At 37.7% G+C, this 21,452-nt stretch overlaps 1 protein-coding gene across 1 annotated transcript; it reads left to right on the forward strand.

Moving 5' to 3' along the window:
- The first annotated feature begins 276 nt into the window (after positions 1-276).
- RIBC2 (RIB43A domain with coiled-coils 2) lies at positions 277-19,184 on the forward strand. The gene is made up of 7 exons (XM_052790845.1): positions 277-437; positions 4,047-4,128; positions 5,688-6,032; positions 6,715-6,833; positions 13,097-13,324; positions 14,878-15,044; positions 16,027-19,184. Exons 1-7 carry the CDS (start codon positions 321-323, stop codon positions 16,106-16,108), a joined length of 1,140 nt encoding a protein of 379 aa, XP_052646805.1. The 5' UTR covers positions 277-320; the 3' UTR covers positions 16,109-19,184.
- The last annotated feature ends 2,268 nt before the right edge of the window (positions 19,185-21,452 follow it).

Genomic DNA, 21,452 nt, shown 5'->3' on the forward strand with positions numbered 1-21,452 from the left:
AGGAGAAGCTGAAACCGAGAACTTCCCGCCTCTCCACAAGATTTAAATCATCAACGAGTAAATTTTACTAATTCCCCAACCGACCCCCGCCCTCTCCCCTCAGCGGGCGACAGGCGCCGACGCCGCGCCCTCAACCGCCGCCCGCCTCGTGCTCGCCGCCACGTCGGGGGGGCGGGGCAAGCGGCGGAGGGGGCGGGGCAAGCGGCGGAGGGGGCGGGGCTCCCGTTCCCATCGCGACCCGGTGTGTTGTTCTCCTGGCGGGCAGCTCTTCCCGGCCGTCTCCGGCTCAGCCCCGGCGGCCGGTTGCCCCTCTCGGCGCCATGAGCTGGTTGGGGCTGCAGCGAGACCTGCGGGAGGCTGCCGCCTTGGAGCGGCGGCGGCAGAGGGAGCTGCAGCGGCAGAGCCGCATCTTCAACGCGCGAGTCCGGACCATAGGGGTGAGGGCGAAGCGGGGAGGGGTGATGCCGCCCCGCCCCCCCCCTCCGCTCCGATGTGTTCTGAGGAGACCGGTCTAAAGCGAGGGTGAACCCTCGGGCAGGCCAGAGGAGGGGGCGGCCATGCCGGCGAGGGAGGGCGGGAAGCGGCTGCCTCAACGGCTGCCGGCGGCGCGCGCCCCCTCAGCGCCCCCTCAGCGCCTGAGAGCACGGGTGGTTCCAGGTTGGGGAGGGAAACGGGGAGAAAACGCCCCGTCGCGTGTTTTAGAGGGCTGAGGCGCTTTTAAAAAGTTGCTGGGGAAAGCGAGTTGATGCCCTGTAGGCACCGTCAACGGTTATTTTTGGCAGCTGTCGCTGGGGGTGCGTGTGGGGTGTGAGAGAGTCTGAGGAGGACTGGTGTCTCGCTGCTGAGGGATTCAAGGGCAAGATTTCATGTTTCCTTGACAGAAAGACCAAGCCCTGTGTTTCAGCATCTGTGTAGGAGTTAACTTGATGTAGGATGCTTTACTGGGGGGTAAGCCAGAAACTTGCCAACTCAGCTCACGCAAAGTGGCATAAACAAATAAGTGTTTTTACCTTGCTGCTCTGCTGGTACTTCCCTCATCTGCTTGATTCTCACTAGAAGCTAGAATCGGTGCTGTGAGAGATTTATTGCTGAAGGGGATCCTGCAATTGGTCCCTATTTTGCGTCAGGCAAAATAAGATCAATCAGGCCACGTTTAGGTATATGGAATTAATTGATGTGTCTGATTTTTCTTGGAGTGGATGTCAGAATGTGAATGCCCTTCAGTCTGTGAAGATCTGTGGGGATGATAGCTTCATTCTGGTGGGTTTTCTCTAGAGTCATCTATGCAGTTTGCACCCTGAATGTAAGGAAATTATGTTATATTTGACACCTATTTAAATTTTGGATGCAATGGTTCATTTAATCTTCCTGTAATGTGTCCAAAGGCCCACGTTAAGATTCTGTGTGTGTGCATGGAGGGAGGAGTGCTATGAGGTCAAGGAAGTTTAAATTTTGCTTGTAAAGTATTTTGAGTGCTCTGTGCTGATGCGTATATCATGTGTAAGTGCTGTAGCATTAACTTACATAGAACCAAATTTAGAATTGGTGAAAAGAAGTCCAATCTGTTGACTTCATTGGACTGGTAGAATTGCAACAGATGTCAATTTGATCCATCTTGTCTCGGGTATAGAAACGTGCCTCGAGTCAGTGGAAGGATATCTTCACCTTGTCTCTGACAGCACCTTGGATTTATTCTTGTCACTCTTATGCAAGAGTCATCGTAGCTGCAGAGCAAACAAACAGGACAGGTTGTCCACCTGATGCAGCATCCTGACACATACGGTAGCCAACAATATACTTAAGTGGAAGGAGCTAATAACCTTTTTTTAACAGATGTGGGATGGGTATAGTAAGATAGTCCAAATTTCTTCATCAGGAAACACATAATTTCTCTGGAAGATGGCTTTTCTAGGGCCTTAAAAATGAAATGTAAACCATAAATTCTCAGCTAATGAAATAGCTGAGAATGAAATAGCATATCTTGGTGTACTTTATTAATACTGAAGTACACCATCTGAAGGTCTTTCCCAAATACTTTTGCAGAACTAACTTATCAGACTGGTTTTGATAGATCCATTTACATGAGACAGACATCTAAAATGAAGGAGACCCCATTGGAAGAATTTTGTAAATATTTTAATTAATATCATTCAATGTACCTTGCTCATTGGCTGAACAATGACTGCTGACAGAAGGGGCTGTTCTTGTGCTTTGAAGTTAGGCCAAGTCCAAAGCATGAAGAGTCCACAAATCTATACAGAGATATACTGTATCAGTATTTCCGATGTGGTTTTACATTCTTTGCTTTCTCTGTCTCTCACCAGTTCAGCTGAGCAGCTGTCTCTGACACAATTAAAAAATCAAGGCAGTATTTGACTTAGATACCACAAACCTTTCAGCAAGGATTGAGTAGTTTAAAAACATGGAGATAATATACTGACTGGAAAGCAGAATGGGAACCAAGATTTTAAATTTTTTTCTTGATTATTACTAGTTTTACTATTACTTTGACTTCTGTATCTGTTTCTTCATCTGAGTAATGCAAAAGTAAGGTACTGCTCTCTTCACGTAGAGATTTAAGAATTTATCCTCAGTAAATCACTCATTTCCCAAAAAAGTTCAGATGAGTAGTCGAAATGAAAAATTACTTTCCATTTATATATGAACTATTATACATAAATACAAGTAGATCAGAAATTAGCTGCTTCAAACTGTTCATAGTAAGGGATTTGTTATTTTAACACTTAAACCTGTAGCTTTATGTGACTAGGAATGGTTGTTTCAGGGATGTATTCTTGTCAAATGAAAGCTGTTCAAATGGGAGAGAGCTGATAGCATAACTGAATTTGCACACGCAAGTTGATGCATTGACTTACCTGTATTATTGTCAGAAACTACTAATGAAGTCATATTGAATTTGTCTTAACAGTGTTTCCTATAGTTATATTGAAAGGTTGGTTTCCCAAATGAGACCTCTAAATGAGTTGATATTTAATGCCCACGACACCATTGGTTTTGGACAGTGATACCCTGTAGAATTCTTTAGGATTTCACTGTTGCTTACAGATTTACCTCTTTGCCTGATTGGTATAACCAGTAGTCCTTCATAGCATTAACAATGTGTATTTTCAGCCATGATCTGTTCAGGTCTTTCTGTCTTGATCTGAATAGTTTTTAGGCAAAGACTATAAAACAGTTTAGATTCTTGAAGAATTGTCATTGTTGTTTGACAAATCTTTTAAAGACATTAAGTGACTTGACCAGTATAAAAAAAAAAAAAAATAAAAGAAGGAAAAAAAATCCAGGTGTCTGCCTATTAATTTGCCACCTTCTGTCAACAAATATGGGACCTGATTCTTTTGCCTACAATGTGGGTGGCTGCTACCATTTGATGATGTGCCTTAGGGTATTATGCTTTGCTCAGGTACCACTATCCAGGGATGTGAATATTCTGTACCGTATCTGACAGCTCATTGTAGATGTCTGCATGTATCTCAAATGGCACCCAATATTGCATTTTGGCAACTACATGAATCCCACTCTATCAGATAAGACTAGAAAATTTCTTTCCATTCACATTATTTCTTCAATGTACTTTTAATGAATCATCTCTATTTTTTTCAAATCTGAACTATTACAACTTCCTGTCATCTTGACTGTCAGAATACTTACCTGCTTTATAAATGAAAGCAGAATAACAAGAAAAAGTAAAAATGCTGGCTATAATGGGGAAAACATATTCTGTGTAATGCAGCTTAAAACGTTTACATTTCTAGCTCTATATATCATGTAAATGTGGTGTTTTGTTCTGATTTGGTGCAAGAATATACCTATCATTATTAAAACAAAGCAAACAAACAAGAAAATTGCTGTTTCTGGATTTGCTTCTTATGTTACCCACATTAAATAGTGATGTGTATATACTCTGTTGGTAGTGGTTTTATATCTATCTCATGCAACTGTGAATCAACGTAGCTTAACAATGCCTGGTTTTAATTGTTCAGACATAGTATCTCTTAAAGAGCTGCTTTTTTTCATTTTAATAGGTTGATAAAGATGCATTGGATACCCAGGTCAAGGAAAGGAAAATTCAAGAAGCAGCTGAAAAAGCACGAAATGAAGAACTTGGTATATTCATAGATACTATGATATTTCTGTGAAGAGTTAAATGTAATTTACCATCTGTTTCCTCCTTTCTTTTTCCCTTCATGTGTTTCAAACTGCCGTTTTTGTTTCCAAATTGAGCCTACCTCCTTGAATCTTGCTATATAGCTCTATCTATACAAATCTATGAATCAAGATAGGTATATATAAGCACAATTGTAGGCTTTTCTCTAAATTCAGACATACAAACTGAATACTATAATGTGTAGTCCTATTTATGTTCATACATTTGCATTGGTACAGTATGTGTTTTCCTCAGTATCTTAAGATTTATATTGACATGATTAAATTGGTATGCATTTCCTAATAGGCTGGAATTTTCAGTGTTTTCTTTTAATAAATGTTGACAAATAGCATTGGTTGGAGACCTGAAGATACGAGAGCATTTTAAAAAAACTTAATTACTTAATACTGTTCTTTTCAGAATAGTGGTGGCAAATTTTTTTGATTGTTTTCTTGTAGAGTAAGCCTGTGTTCTGTCTGGCCATTCTTGAATAGAATATATAGATTCTACAGAATCCTCTACAGATTATTATTGCTAGAAGCATGAATCATGTGCAACAGGGTTGTAACTTGGAGCCATTGCTGAGTCAGAACACGTAGCCACACAAATATTTCATCCGTGTCCTCTGACCTCAAAACCCTTTGTGGCCCTCTGTGTTTGGAATGCTTTCCTGTGGTATCATGTGAAAAGGTTCCACAGACTGAGCTCTCTGTGGGTTTCAAGAAGAGCTAGAATGAGCCGCCAACTTCCATGCTGTGCTTCTACGGCTGCTTGTGATTTTCCTGGCAGAATACCTGTCAGACTTTGACTCCTAGGAAACTGCCAGAACCTGTGTGTAGCCTGGCAACAGAGGAAATGATCTGTCCTTGTGAATTATATTTGAATGGCTACAATGGCTAGTTTTGGGTGGGGGTTTTTTGTTGTTTGTTTGTTTTTCTTTAAAACTAAATCAATTATAGCATTTTGATTAAACGAGCAAGAGATATTAAGCTTTTCAAAAACTGTTAGTGCCAGCCAATTATTTTAGTGCTATGGTTAGAAAAATCATTGGAACTATGAAACAACTATCCATATTCCTTTCATTGGGAGCCCAATTTTTGTTTGTTTCTTAATAAGCAACTCAATGTATTTCAGTTGTAGCTGTAAACTAAGAGTAAATGGGAAGAATTAGTATACAGTACATTTCATGCATTACTGCATGTTTTAATCAAATGAAACCCCACAGTTCTAGAAGTATTTATTATTGTCTTTGTTTCACATGCATATATGTCACTGTAACATTAATAAGAGAATTGATAACCTAAAAAACTGAAAGTGTTTTATAAGTAAATATTACTAACATGAGAGTGTTTGCTGGGCTGGTACTCACAGGTCAAATAGTCTTTCCTAAGATGTAAGCATTTGAAGACTTATATTCTATTTATTCCTCTTCAAAACTCTATTTTTCATCTTACATGTGCACTTCCATGACACGTGCACTTCTAAGAGTTGTATTTTCACTGTGTTCATTTTTCTCTAGCTAATGAAATGAAGCAAAATGACAAGATCATGTGTATGTTAGAAGAACGACAGAAAAATGATATCAGAAACGTAAATAAGGCTATCAGTGAATTTCAGAAGAACTTTCAGAAGCCAGAAACAAGACGTGAATTTGACCTGTCTGATCCGCAAGCCCTAAAGAAGGATAGACCTGCTCGACTTTCAGACAATGATCCTCGATGTACTATATCTGGCTTGCAAAAGTTTATGGGTGAAGACTTAAACTATCATCAGAGGATGAAATTTCAAAAGGAGCAGTTAAGAGAGTGGTCTCTTCAGCAACAGAGAGACTGGAAGAATGCATTAGCTGATCAAAAATTTGCAGGTAACAAAAGAAGATAATAAGGTTTTAATCTGCTTTTTCTGAAATTCTGATGTATCTGACAAAACTATGGTATAGCCTATTGTGTCAGTTTGACATAGCAGTATTTTAATATATTCAATATTTAACTTTTAGAAATACTGCAGCAGTTTTTACTTTACAAGCTCTAATGTATTCAATATCTCACTTAAGAAATCTATGTTTAATAACATGTGATGAGTATAATATTACTTAGGTTTCATTTCTGTTTTACACCTCAAATGAAGTACCAGAGCATTCTGAAAAAACATCTGTTTTGCTTACTACATGGTATGTTTACTTCATTAGACCAAATTGGACAATCCTTACTGTTCTAGAGCAGACGAAATAATACTGATTTTTCTTTTCTAGCTTGTCATGAAACACTTTTTTCTGCAGTACTTAACATACTTTTTCATTTTAACTTTGTCTAACTGTTAAGACAAGATGGGTTACATAATAAACTGATTTCATGAGTCACCTGAAATTCCAAGATGGAAAGCTTCGGTGGTAGGATTTGGATATAGTTATGTAATTTAGCTTACTGTATCTATAGCTCCTCTGTCTGTCCATCTCTCTCTCTCTCTCTCTCTGTGTCTTATAGTGGCTTACTCATGGCACATCATGTCCATGAATATTGACTAAATTTCGTTTTAATCTAATTTAGATGATCTTTATGACAAGAATAGGATTGAACTTGACCAAAAGACTATAGAGCAACAACGAAAAGAAGAAGAAAGCAGGCGTGCTGTTTGTGCAGCTACTAAAGATTTCAATAGAACCCAGGTAAATTAATATTGGGTTGGTTGGTTTGTTTTTAAAATAAGTGGTGACACAGAAAGAATATAAGGTGCACAAAAGTACAATGCGTAATGATGGTTTCACAGAGGTTTCTTAGCAGCTAACTTCCAAGGTTGTTTCAGTAATTGGAAGATAGATTTTATTCACCTTGTCCTCTCCAAGGATCTAGCTATCCTCTATCTAGTTACCCTCTCTGAAAATTCTCCCACCTGGTTCTCAGCTTGCTGACTAGAGGGCAGCAACAACTCCCCAGTCTCTCAGGACTTTTAGTATGTAAACTGGGGTACAGCAAAAGCCTCCCATGCTTTCTTCTGGTTTTATATCAGTCATCGGATAATCTTAGCTGTGTCTGCCTGCTTTTCTTTTTGCTTGTGTGGAAACATCACTACCAGTAGCCTTTTGTCTTTATTGCTTACATTAATTCCCCATAACCGCTGTTTTTGGCACTTTGGCTGCTTCCTTGGTATTTGTGTACATGTCTCTTGGTTGTTTACCAAGTGTGCTTTGGAACCTGTTGAAACATGACATGAACCTTTCTCTATCTGTCTTAGTATCATTATCTGTCATGCTCCAGTTCTTTATCTTGCTGCACAGATATTTTTTTTTTCCCGTTCAGCTTATACATACAGCTCAAAGGGCTACATGGACGCTATTAGTTTGGTTAAACTATATTTAGTGTGACTTAGCTTTATATTTATTTAGTCACATCAACATAAGCCACATTAAATTTATCTACATCAAGTATGGTATCTTTGGTTTAAGTATATAAATGTGCAAGTCTTTGTGTCAGTGTTGCTTGAGCCTTTCAGGGCACATTTGGCATATAATTTTGTTTATAGATAGCCCAAGGTAATTGAAAACGCTTTTGCTGCTTGAAGTCATGGCTACTGAACAGTATTTTACATTAATAGCCACAAAAGTACCCTAAGTAGCTGGTGCACTTAGGGTAGCAGTAGTATTCCAAGTGATTGCTGTCATACCAATTGATTCCACGTAAAAATTCTACTTGACTGGTATGCATATTAAATATATTAAAAAGTCTTGCTCTTTGTTTTTTCTAACATAAGGGCATGGTAATGGAGGTTGGGGTCCTCTTAGTTCTTGTTGTCCCTTGCTATGTTGTATAGATTGAGTGACAGCTTGCAGCTCTTTTTCTTTCTGTGGTAGTTAGTTTACTTTTTTTTCATCTGTGATACTGTTTTCAGCTTTTCCTTTTATTTGCTGAATGGCTGAGAAAAGCTCTTCTTTTTCCCTGAAATGATGTGCTTGTACAGTTGCTGCTTTTCTTTATTAAACATGCAAGCCAGAGATTTCAGGTTGCCAGGCCTTTCAGTGACGTTGTCTTTAAGAGAAAGTTACGTTACAGAGGGATTTTTTATACACCTTTTTCAAAAGAGAGAAAAATAGGGCATTCAGCCTGAGAATGAACTTCACAGAAGAAATCTCTATGTCTGACCTCAAATGTATTGAACAGGAGTCTCCAGCAGTTTCAGCATTCTGAGTAGCTGGTTTGAAGATCTTAACCTCTTGAGGGTGCAGTCTCACACTGCGTTTTTGCTCTACACACATCTGCTCTACCTGTTGGTGGCTGCCAAAAGAGGAACTCCTTTTTCCCGTTCCCTAAGTTTCATTCATTTTTTTCTGCTGTGTCTCTTGCAGTCGATCTAATGGTCATGAAGCTTCAGGATGTGTTGGATCATTTCTCAAATCCAAAAGAAAATGAACTCTGGTCTAGAATGAGTGACTGCCAGATCTGACTGGGAGGAGTGAATGCACAGGTGGCAGTAAAGGAAGGGAGAAAGCAAACCCACCCTTTCTAAGGCATTTAGATAAAGTATAATATGGGAATGCATCTTCTGAGAGGAAGAAATTTCCTAGAACTTGGCTTTGGCTCAATCATTGTCTTTGTGGCCATCTTCTGTAGTCCTTACGGTTGCCAGTATCTTTAGGGGATGTAAAGAATAAAATAATTTCAAAAAAAAAAAAAACCCAACAAAAAACCCCCAACCGCAAACCTGAACAAAAAACTGACGTAAAACCCAGCAAGTCATATACTCCAGGCAAAACATGTTTTGGTCAGTCTGCTAGTCAATTAGTAAAGAATTCCAGCAGATGACTGAAAGTAGGGTATCTCAGTCCTTCACAGCCTGCTTCATGACAAGATTTGATGTTGCTGCCCCCTGTGACAGTGGTTCAGCTTCCTCCCCTTACCATAATACCATTGCCAATGACTTTATTGCTGACAAGCTTATCAGTAGTGGTTCTTTCTGTTCTTCTGGAATTAATTAGCAGGACAGAGAATTGATGATATGTTTGATACCATATTTCCCAGTGGTGAAGGATCCTGTACTGTAAACTTTCTAAGTGTGTGTAGTGTCTAGAAAATCCATGCTATCCTTCCTCTCAGATTTTCTCTCACCTAAGTATGTGTTAACCAGGAACAACAATATCGCTTTTGTCCTTGGTATAAGAGAAGACTTCTACTCACTTAAACTGTCAGTTATTCCTGCTGAAATCATTCATTCATAAGTAGTAGTCATTTTAAGTTGGGAAGCCAGGTAACAGAAATGAAGGCTACCTGGAGTCCTGACTAGAATATGTGTTTTTCACTTCTTTTGATGGGATTGTTATTCCATAGCAGAATCTTACTGTTGCAGAAAGAGGTTTCTCACTAAGGATAATAACACTTGGGAATGCCCAATTTAGCAGTACAGTGATAGATATACTGATTATGTTCTTGAAATCGGAAAGAAAGAGTCATCTTGCTTTATATAGCACAGGACTTGAATCCTTTCCAAGACATTTTGTAGGTAATGCTAAGAACATGTGAGGATGTGATTACAGAGGATCTCTAATGACCTCATATTTATAGACTTGTTAACAATCTTACAGACCTTATGTAGTTAGAATTTATTCCTGGGCATACCACATCATGGACATTTCATGGCATTATTCTGGTTCCTCATTCACTCTACACTATGCCATTACTAACACATTCAGAGCTAGCAGGCACTTCAGAGAAATAGCTTTCCAGGCTTTGAGTAAATAATGTATTTGCATTAACTGCAGAGGCTTTTTTTTCACCTGAAATGAAACATTTGTGTGCCTAAATGTAGAAAAAGAATAGTAACTTTTTTATCATTTTTCAAAGTGTGCTGCGCAAATATCTTTTATCACTTACTTCCTATTCTTGATATTCAATGTCTAGAATCATCAATATTTCAACATTTTACCACGTTTTCATGCATGAGGAAACATAGTGCACATACTGATTTTTGACAGACCTTGCTAAGCAGAAGTTCCTAGCTTGAATGTGCTGGATATGCAATTATCTACTACGAGAGAAGTATCTGTAGAATACAGACAAAGGAATTGTATTTACTCTACAGATTAATAATACTTCTTTCACAAGTTCCTAAGACCCTGGATAGGTCAGTCTTGTAATCTGTGAGCTTTGTGACTTCGTGATAAGGACTTCAGAAGGTGTGCATTCCTTTATTCCTGTATTGGCAGCAGTTAGTTCCTCACACACTCAAAACTTGGTGTTATTCTAAGCATGTGAAGTCCTGGCCTCATAATGCTTCTATGTGTGTTTCTTCTTTTGCTTTATGACTTGAATCAACAGCGAAAGGAAGCATTTAGTAGTAGGGAAGAGAAATAACATTGGATCACAAATGAAAATAAACGAAGGAGCATGTATTTGTGCATCTGTTTTCTTTTCCATGCTACTCCAATGAATTATGTTTTATTAGGGATTTGACTTGATAGGTTAAATTTGATGCATTTTCCGAGTTTAAAATCTTTCTTCTGCAGTGTCATTAATCATTGCATAGTAGTGCTACATGCATGCCTATGCATAGAGCTGGGAGTTTCCTCCAGTAAGATTCCCAGGCAGCTCGGAAATTTTAGGCTCTCCCTCTTACTAGGAAGGTTAGGGTTACAAGGTCTAAGTGCCTTTTTTGGATCTGTTGCTAGATCACAGTAGAATGACATTAATAGAGTGATCTAAATAAAAATTACGCATTTTAAGCTTCAATACTTCTGTCATAGGCCAGTAAGTATGTGAGTTCCATCCAAAATGACTTTCTGTTAAATGTGATTTACTCTAGAGCATTTTCAGAACTAAAAATAATTGCTCAATTCATAGTATTAATAAGCTAAAAGTACATACAAAGATATTCTGGTTCAGTGTCCCAAAAATATCAGATGATTGAAAATCTTTGGGTTTTTTGTTTTCTTGGAAAGTGCAATGTCATAGTTCCTTTCAAGTTGTTATTGACTCTTCCAGAGGAAAAAAACCCAAACTTCGGGGAACACATTATGGATTGAAAAAATTGCTTTAATCTTCTGGTAAAAATTGTACTCACTGACTTAAGTGAGATGAAAAAGTGGCCTTTAGTTTCCAACATACTATTCCATGTTCTGATGGCAGAGCTGGTAATTACTAGACCTGAAGTTGATGTCTTGCCACTTGAAATTTGATTTGCTTGAGTTTTTCCATTTGTCTAAAAGTAGACACTTCTTTTCTTGCTCTAGAGTAGAGTGGATGTTCCTATTAGATGGGTGGTAAGTGTTTTTAAATATGAGGTTTTCTGCATCATCTAAGTTGAATTGTGGCTTAGCTAATTTATAATTCTAAAACCCCCTAATTTATCTTTTATTAGTTTATTTGCACATCACATAATTTTGTTATTTTAATGGAAACCACGAGGCTGTTTTCAGCCATGGAATTTATTAATCTGGGATAGTATTATTTGTTGTTTCTTCTTCTGTCTGATCCCTAACAGGTTGTTGTCCATGTTTGCTTGGAGCAAATAGAGGTCGCTTTTTTACATTCTCCAGGCCTTACGCTTGGGAGAACTGCTGTCATCCAAACCCGAAGTCCATAAATACAAATGTAGAGAGAAACCCAGGTTAGCAGCCTCCTCTGGTGGCATGAATCACTATGCTTACTGAGTTAGGATTCTTCTCCATAAAGTTTGCAAAGGAACAAGTTCCCACGCATGTGTCTAGACACTCCTGTCATTCTCGGTTTATATCTTCTAGTTGCTCTGCCTACTAATTTTCACTTCACCTTATATGCTACAGAAGACTGTTTTACCTGTTGTGACTTTCTTGATGCATAACCTTTCATTTTTCATTTGTCCTTATCCACTTTCTAAATGTGTATGTGCCAACCAGTGAGCTACTTACTGGCAAGAAAAATACAGAGCTGTTCTAGTTAACTTGTAAGGTGAATATTCTCAAGCCAGTGATTTTTGAACAAAGCATGAGACAATCCTGGACAAACTGGAGAGATGGGTATCCACTGGTCTGTTGCAGTCAAGATATAGGGATAAAGCTACATATGTGGGAGACAGGTCTGGCAACCTGTGCTCTTTGTGCCCTAGCAAGGAGCTTGATTACTTATCCCCTGTCCAGGTGGAAGCTGGCACTGTGCATTGTTCCAGATGGTTTAGTTTACGCATTACAGAAGAATGAGACAGGATTAGAAATGGATGATGCATAGCAGTATCATTCTACTTTGAATTAGTTTACTTAGTCTAATTCTTCTTTAGAAGATAATTACTTTGAAGTAAAATCATCATATTTGCTTTCTGGGGTTTTGTAAGGGGAAAATTTCCTCTGAACAGGAGACTATGACCTTAGAGTAGACATTAGGAACAGTGATTTCCATAGGAAATGCATATTATGATTTCTAATACTACAGATACATTCACATAATGTGATTCAAGTTTGCATTTTGTATCAGCAAAGGGAACAGATTCAAGGCTGCATCTTCAGGCTTAACATAGGCATCTCCTGTCTGTTTGTTTAACAGTTTTGAGTGCTTAACCGTGCTCTGCACGTAGATTTTAATATGTAATATATATCAAGGCTAGTGATTGATGATTGTACATTTTTATTGTAAATTTTTTCCATATTGTGTCTGGCCTCCAAATATCAACTGGTGTTTGCTTGTGGATAAATGTGAAATTATTTTTTATTTAATTCTTGCTTTTCTTATAAAAAAAAAAAAATTCCCCAAATTACCTTCTGTATGTGATCTGACAACACTGAAGAAATGTATACTATTAGATTTTCAATCTTAGCTGATAGGACCATGATCATAGTATTCATATGTGATGCTGTTGACAACTGTATGCAAGTTGGAAAGAAATCTGTTGTGATGTGCTAACTTTGTTGCATCCCTTAGTTAATATTTTCTCTTGAAAAAACTATCAGTTCTCTCCTTTCACTGAATTTAGGCTGCTGAACTAGCTGACAGGAAGAGGTTGGAAAAGTGTCAAAAAACGAAAGAGGACATGGATGAAATTTCCAGCCTCCTTCAAGGAGACTTACTTTCGGAAAACCCTGAACAAGCAGTCAGTTCCTTTGGTAGACATCGTGTGATCACAGATCGATGGAAGGGAATGAATCAGGATCAGCTGATGGCAATCCGTTACTCTCAACAGCAACAAGTTCTGGAGAAGCTGGTATTTAAGCTTACATGCATATTCTGTATTCCTGGTTGTAATAATATTATACAGTGTTTGCAGAAGAAAATATTATTGTTTGCCCTGCACATCGCATTATAACACTGTGTTTTTCATTGATCTGAATTTTACCCAAACTTTAATAAATCAAACTGAACAGTGTCTCTGAAGCAGCTGGGAAATGTCATGGAGCAGCAGGAATGGGTTGGAGCCCTGGAGTTGGGCTAGGAGGAAGGTTGCTGTGGAGCTCAGGGCTAAGGGGCCTGGGGGATCCTGGGGCATGGTCCATGGTGGCCTAGCTGAGGAGCAAGGTCCTGCACAGCCCGAGACCCAGGCTTCATGGTGCAGTTTAGGACTTGAGACGGCATGAGCTGTCTGCAGGGGATGAGCAGGAGTGGGCTGCTCCATATGGGAAGAAGAGCCAGGAGCTAAGGGTGAGAGCAGGGCAGGCCGGAGCAGTGGTTCTCATGCTCAAGGGTACTCGAGCAAGACAAATACAGCAGGTCCAGTGATCCTGCTCATGCATGTTTCATAGTCTTAAAAGTTCATGAATGCAATGGAATTTCCTTTCTACCATCCCACACAGCTATGAGCCATGCTCTGGGGTAGAATTTCAATAAAACCCCTAAATATTGCTAATAATTGCTGCTCTAAAGGTGTATGGAAGCAGGCAGTCAAAATGAAGACATCTACCCTTCCTAGGCAGTCAGGAGTGTACAGGCCTAGGTATTGTGAAGTAGGAAGCTACTTACTTCATTCAGTGCAGAGGCTGGATTCATAACAGCTAATGAATAGCTGTTCAGTTTTATTTTTTAATCCCTACAATACCATATGCTACACTGTGTCTTATCTACTGCTGTTATTAAAGCTGAAGATAGAATTGTCATCTTCCTGGCTCTCCTATGACCCTAAAGTGAACCCATTCAAGTAGTTAAGCTGGCAGAAAATGAGCCCCACCAAGAAAAGTGAGGTTTTTTGCAGGCCTGGTTTCTTGAATCAGTTCAATGTGATGTTAGACAAGAAGTGAGGAACTGATAGTATAACAGGGGCAGAGGAAAAAATAGTTTGGGTCTACACATCTGGTGTTGGTGGCTCAGTTACCACACTGAGTTAGCCGTATTATAAGCCATACTGATGTATACTAACTTCTGACCTCAAGAAGTTACAACTCTTGCTAACAGGAACTTAAAAAAAAAAAGTCTGTCTTGCTGCTCTAGGTTTTTAGAAAGCTAATATCTCAGAAAGAAATAGTAATCTACTGATTAACTTACTTCTGCCAGGCAGCAGATCCTAATTTTCTTACCTTATGGAGAGGTAGGAGTCTGTCTTGCTCCCTGGAAAAGGACAGCTTTCTCATCTGCAGTATCTTACTTCTGCCTAGCATGTGGGCTCCTACCTAGTTTGGAAGTGCTTACTTTTTCTCTCTATTTCATATGCTACCCCTAGTGTTCAGTAAAGGCAAGCAAGTTTGGATGAATTTACCAATGAGACTTTATATAGACTGTTTCATCTTTGAACAAAGAGAAAATGAAGCATTTTTTTGACTCCTGTAGAGACTAAAAGAGGAAGAACGCCAAAGAGATGCTGAATGGGACAGGCAAAGTATACAGGCTGCAAGAGCTCACTTGGTTTTAGAACGGCATCAACAACGACAGAATCGGGAACGCCGCCGAGCTTTAGATAACGTAAATGCAGAGTTATCTCAGGAGCAGAAATCAAAGTAAGTACCAAAAGAGTTTTCTTCTTTTCAAATGAAACTCTTTGCCATTAACACAATGGCTTGGCTTTCAAAGAGTGTTTTTACTTGTATTGTTTGTTACTTTTTAAATACACTTGTTACAAGTTTATACTTTTAAAAAATCAACAATTCAGCTCAAGTGTGTTTTTCAGTACTATTTAAGCAATCTTCAAAGAGTAGGTTATGATTGTTACTGACTTACATGTATGAATTAGTAGCTGGAATTCTTAAAAGTGTTCCACTGACAACAGATGGTTGTCTGTCGACAATAGCAAAATAGAGAATAAATGCAGTTAACTATGCAGAAAATTATAACAGGTGTAAAGCAGTATGTGTTTCTTTTTTACCTTAGTTTTCTGAAACAGAAAAGGATGGGTATAAGTAGGGCTACCGGTTTCTGATAGCTCAGGGTTAAACTAATGGCACAAATGGAGCTCTTGCATTATGTATGACAAAACTAGATGATTCTTTGGCTAACCACTGGACACGTCTTGGTGGACACATCTTGCATCTGCTCTAATGGGAAAGGAGGAAGATAATATGTGAAGGAAAAAAAAATCAAACCAAGTGATTCATTGTTCTATTCTTCCAGGTTTGATTTTTTTTCTTCTTCTTTTTATTTTTTTCATCATCCATCCATACATACATTTTGCAAAAGAATTTCCAGTACCTGATGCTTTTTCTATTATGAAAGCAAAAATTCGGAATTGTGTTACCTTAGTTTTTCACTGTGAGACTTTTTTGAAGGTTATTTTAGGATGAAAAAAAAAGTTTGCTATATTGAGATGTGGCATACATTTTAGACATATAACATCTAGTTATATTATATTCCATTTCTAATAATTCTGAATTTTTTTAGTATTTTTGAGTGCTTATGCATTACATCTTCTTTAGGTTTCTCAGGTTACTTCTATATTATAATGAGAAAACATTTACTAACCGCATTTTTTTTATTCCTTGCTAGGAACATTTATCTTAAAGAAGAAGCATATTCAAATTTTCCAACAGGCCAGTATTATGCACAGTTTAATACAACCAGCCGATGACATTCTGGACAAATCAACCTGAAATATACAGAAGTATAGAGACATATTAAAATTTTTAATTGAGTAATCCCATGTTTTTATCTGGTCCCTACTCTGTTTAAGTAGTGCATTCAATCTAAAGGACAGCCTGCTAGGCCACATCTGTTCTAAGAAGAGGAAAACTGTAATAATTTTTAAACTTGATTGTTTTTCTAAAAAGTACTAGTAGATTCAGTACTAGGTTGTTTGACTACAGTGTCTCAGGCTTAACTGTCATATTTACATGACCCATGCCTTTAGAAATCACTTTCTGGAAAGGAATCACAATTTAAAATATAATGCTACTTTATGCAACTTGGTCAGAGGGGAATGCTGCCTGACATAGATCACAAGTGACGCACTCTTAGCAGATTCTGTGGGAGGGAAGAAAGATGACCTAGGCAGAAAGTTTTGGTTTTGTTTGTTTGTGGTTTGGTTTTGTTTGGTTTTTTTTGTTCGTGTTTTTTTGGTTTTTTTTTTTTTAAAAAAGCAGCCAGACACAAAAGCAAGCACAGAGGAAGAAATGGACAAGTTGGTCAGAAATATTGCTTTTATTTCCTGAATAGTGGGAATAAGAAGAGAAGATTTCAATATTTACCAAGGTAGTTAGAGCATTGAAGCATGACACAGAAATGGAATGTGTGTTACAGTTAAGTGGGGAAAAGTACTCCTACATACACCATCACTCATTGGAAATAATGGAGAAAATTTAAAGGCAGTGTGCCTCTAAAGGAGAGTGTAGGGAGAGTTTACAGATGTGGTGGAAGAGGGGAGGAAAAAGCAGGCATGCACCAAACAAAATCAAGGAGAAAAATCTCAGCTTGTGCAGGGTAATACAGGGAAACAGTTTGCTTCCTGTCTTTATGGTTACAGAATTGACTTAGCAATGGAAGAGCCAATCAATGATATTTGAAAAATGGCCAAGTGAAACACACGGGAGGAAAATATGGAGAAGCAATGTAAGAAACGAACTGCACAAGAGAAGTGGATGATGGGGATAACCAGAAAATTAAATCCAGAAGGAAAAGAGATAATATACAGAGGGCTGGAAGAAGGTTTAAAAGACTTAATGATCTAAAACAGAAGAAGGGATGAAAGAGATGAGAGATTCAGCTAAACATCCAAGACCTCTAAGATTGTGAACCCTTAATAAAAATAGGGAGGCCATTTATGAGAATAGATCTTGAAATAAGTATGTGTAGCTTGCCAGAATCTGGGATGTAAACTTGGGGTAAAAACATCCTTATGTTATTGGCATGGAGTCCACTGACTGTTCTTTGTGTCAGGATAAGTGATAACTTTGAATGCTGGTGAAACAGGTTAAAGATGACTACACCAAGCTAAGTAGGAAAGACGTTTAAAGAAACTGAGGCTGAGGTAAACTCTAATGAGTTACTCTCATCTTTGTGAATATAATGAAGAATGCATGCTTCTCAAGGTAGATACTATTAGGAGGATTTTGAGATGTTGAAGGAAGCATTCCTTGAAAGGGGACTGTTCAAACAAGTCTGTTTGCTCAGCTGAAATAGTGGCCCTGTGGGATCAGGCTATTAATACTAATTACCATGTTGAACCAGGTAATAACAACAGGAGTTTGCAAAAGACCATCATGTTAATCCCTCTAGATGGAAAGGAGGAAGGAAATCAAGTAAGGAGAATATAAAAATGGGTTAAAGAAGTGTCTTGGGACAGAATAACCCATAGCAAAAAGATATGTTCCAATTTTAGTATAATAATACAACTGGAACTAATTGCAGTATAGACAGAAACTAGGTAGAAAAGAAGTGTGGCTGGAATACAGGAACTGAAGAATGTGCTATTCAGAAAAGTTGGAAGATAAAGCTGAGAGGGGATCACACTTGCACCATTAATGACGAGCCAGACCACAAAGAAGTAAGAAGGGATGGTATTCAAGAGATTCTAATGTGATAGCATTTGGAGATCCATTTATTTGTCAGACTGGGATTCACACATGGCCGGATGTCTTTGTAGTATTACCAAATACTGTATTAAATTGACAATCCCAGGAGTGCAGGTACTTGTCTTAGAATAGAAGGGCCATCAAATGGGGTGGGAGGATAAAATAATAGGCTATCTGTAGTAGTTTTCATTTAACTGAAGTTGATCTGTGTTGAATGTGTCAGGCTCTGACTTTTTTTTTTTTTTTTTTCCCAACTAAAGTTTTAGTTACCTGATGGAAAAATGAATAGACAGTGATGAAATGTTCATGAAGTTGTCTTCATTTGTCCAGCTTGTGTGAGTATGTGTTTACAGGCTTTGACAGCTGTACAGTTTAACTAAAATACGCTGGACCTAGTCAGATGACATTTGAGCTTCCTTAAGGAAGGACCTTATGATTAAAGCCTTTTTGTATTTATCTACTCACCTGCTTGAAAACTTTTTATATGAAGTTACAAAAAGGATAGGTTTCTCAGTTATACTACAAATAAGCCTTTAGATAGAAATTCAAATAAGATGACTGACAATTCAATAATTGGGTAGGATCAGGCATCATTAAATTCCCTGGAAAACTTTCAGCATTATCAATTATATTTGCAAGAACAACCATACTACATTCTACCTGTTGTTTCAGAATACAAAATGTGTAATTTATTTTAGATGTTAAAAAAGAAGCACAATTAAGTCGTAGAGAACATGCTTAATGTAAAGCGAAAAAGGATTAATTGTCATTGATATTTTATACCAACTTATTTTATTTTGCACAGAAACAAGCCATGTTTTCAGTAGGCATATCTTAGCTGAGTAGGTGATAATAAGGGGTTGAGGTGCAGGAACTTCTCAAACCTGTATGGCTCTATAACAAACAAGGTGTGGACTGGTATCTACAGCTTTTGAAATGTCACTCTCTTTGCTTTTACTGCTGAATATTGGAATAAGTAGACAAGATGTATTAAAAGAGCGTTAACTGTTTGTAGGTGCTGTTTGAAAATGTTTGTTGGTTTCCATTACTGAGGTAATCTTTTCTTTGTGACATTTGTAGATATTTCTAATAAATATGGCAGTGAAAAAGACAGCATCTTGTGTACGAGGATATGGACAGCTAATTGGAATAAGTACAAATCAGAACTGTTGGAATTAGAGGGTAAAGTGCATAGTTAAGTCTTTGAAGTGATAGTAATTGGTGTGAGCAAATGAGTTTGAAATTCTGTGTATGGTTACCCTTCTGTTCTTTTCCCTGAAGAGGGACTAAGAAATACAACAAAGTAAGTATCCAACTAAGACATTGTCCTTTCTTTGATGGAGGAACATTAGTTTCCAGCAAACTGTCTCAGGGACTTCTAGAGCTATAGGTGGTTGTTATTACAATTAGTAACTGTGATAGAAAAGTCTTACAGTTTTTGAATCCACATAAATTCAGCATCCAGATGTATTGTTGCAGACTCCATACCTTTTTTTGTTTGTTTTTCAACCTGACATCTTCAAGCTTCGTTTGGTTCTTGTTAATCTTTTTATGAAAATATTTTAAGAAGTTGAACAGCTGTTCACTGTATTCCTTGCAGTTTTTTAGACATCTGTCACATCACCGTTTAATCTTACCTTTTTCTAGGCTGAAAAATCCTTAGTTGGTCCAGTTGTTCCTCATTAAGAAATTGTCACAGATTTGTCAGTCCTTGTTACCCATTTCTGTAGCTTTAAAAATTTTACTCTATAACCTTTTTGAGATGGGGGGGGTCAGAAGATTGTGTAATAATGGTGTGTTCTGTTTTATTCCATATTTTCCATAGTATATATATGTATATTTCCATATAATCCCAACATCTGTTTTGTTTTCTTGGCCATTGTTGAGCACTGAGATGCATTTTGTTAGAACTCTGTACTGTAACTTGGAGATTTGTTTTTCCTCAGTGGTATCAGCTAGTTCAGGGCCACCAAAATTTATATATAATTAGGGTTATATAATTAGGGTTATATATCGTATATAATTTATATATAATTAGGTGGGGTTTTTTGTTTTGTATGCGTCACTTTGCGGTTTTTTTGTATCGAGCTTCACCTACCATTTTGTCTCCCCATCACTCAGTATCACCAAGTTCCTATGCAGTTCTTCTCACCATCTTTTTACTACACAGGTAGGTTAATGTGATCAGTAAAGTGTATGATCACAATATTTACCTCCTTTTTCAGTATGTTGAATATCATTTTACCTAGGACAAAGGCTTGTGGGACTTGATGAGTTATTTCCCTTTAAAGCAGACCATTCATTCTTGGCAACCTGTTACTGTCCATTTTGTTATGCTGTTCTGTAATCTCTGTGATCAACATAATGGCTTGAGACATCTACCAATATGTTCCACATAATAAAAGATTATGGTTTGGAAACATCCCTACTCTCCTGCACTGTGAACACACAAAAATTTTCTTAAATCTGTTTGCAATGTCCTTATTTCTTCCAATTGCTGCTCTTATAAATTTCATCTCCTACAGGCTTCTCTCTTAGATTACCTGCTACTGAGGTATTCAGAAATGAATACATATTTTATGCCTTTACTTTAGAGATCCTTAAACTTTGTTGTTGTCTGTGTTGTTAAGTTTTACATTTAACTTGCCAGAGTTCGGGGGTTTTTTCCCACTGCTTCTGACACTGACCATTGGAGGTAAGATGACATCCTTGAAAAAGTTTACTTTGTTGCCTAATGATGCTTGGGGAAGTTTTGTTCTCTCTAAGGTCTTGGTAATGTTTAATTTTGCTTACTTTTATTTTTTAGTATTTTTTTTTCTTAACTAGGAATTTTCATAACCTCTAGCAAATCAATTTAAAAGATCATGTTGTTAAAAATATTTCCACTGCGTTTATTTTACTATATAGGTGAGAGAGACTAAATGAAACAAACAAACAAAAAACCCCCTCTTATCCTCATGCCAGTGGGCAGTTCATTTTCTTCCAAAAATATATGAATTTTCCAGGTTTATTGGTTAATTAAAATTTTAAAGAAAAATAAGTCTGCTGTTTTATTTGCTATTTTACAAGAAGAGATGGCTGAGTTACTAAGTTGTGATAATGTAATGCCATCTCTTTCTCCAACTTTCAAAACTCAGAAAAGCCTAATAAAAGTCTTGCAGATATTAGTGAGCTTTGGATCAGAAGTGTGTAGGCAAAGTTCAGCTTTTTTTGTTAAAAAATCAGAAATTACTGCAATTAAACATTGCAGTAGCTAATGAAAGACAGCTTTGAAGTAAAATTTAATACTTCTGTTAAAGTTAGGGTGTTTGCATGGTACAAGAAAGATGTTTAAAGGGCATCTCCAACTTAATCAAAACATGTGGAGAAACAAAGCAAATTTTCAGTTAAAAAAAACCCAGCAGA

The sequence above is a fragment of the Harpia harpyja genome, chromosome 6 (genome assembly GCF_026419915.1).
Source record: "Harpia harpyja isolate bHarHar1 chromosome 6, bHarHar1 primary haplotype, whole genome shotgun sequence".
Taxonomy (NCBI): domain Eukaryota; kingdom Metazoa; phylum Chordata; class Aves; order Accipitriformes; family Accipitridae; genus Harpia; species Harpia harpyja.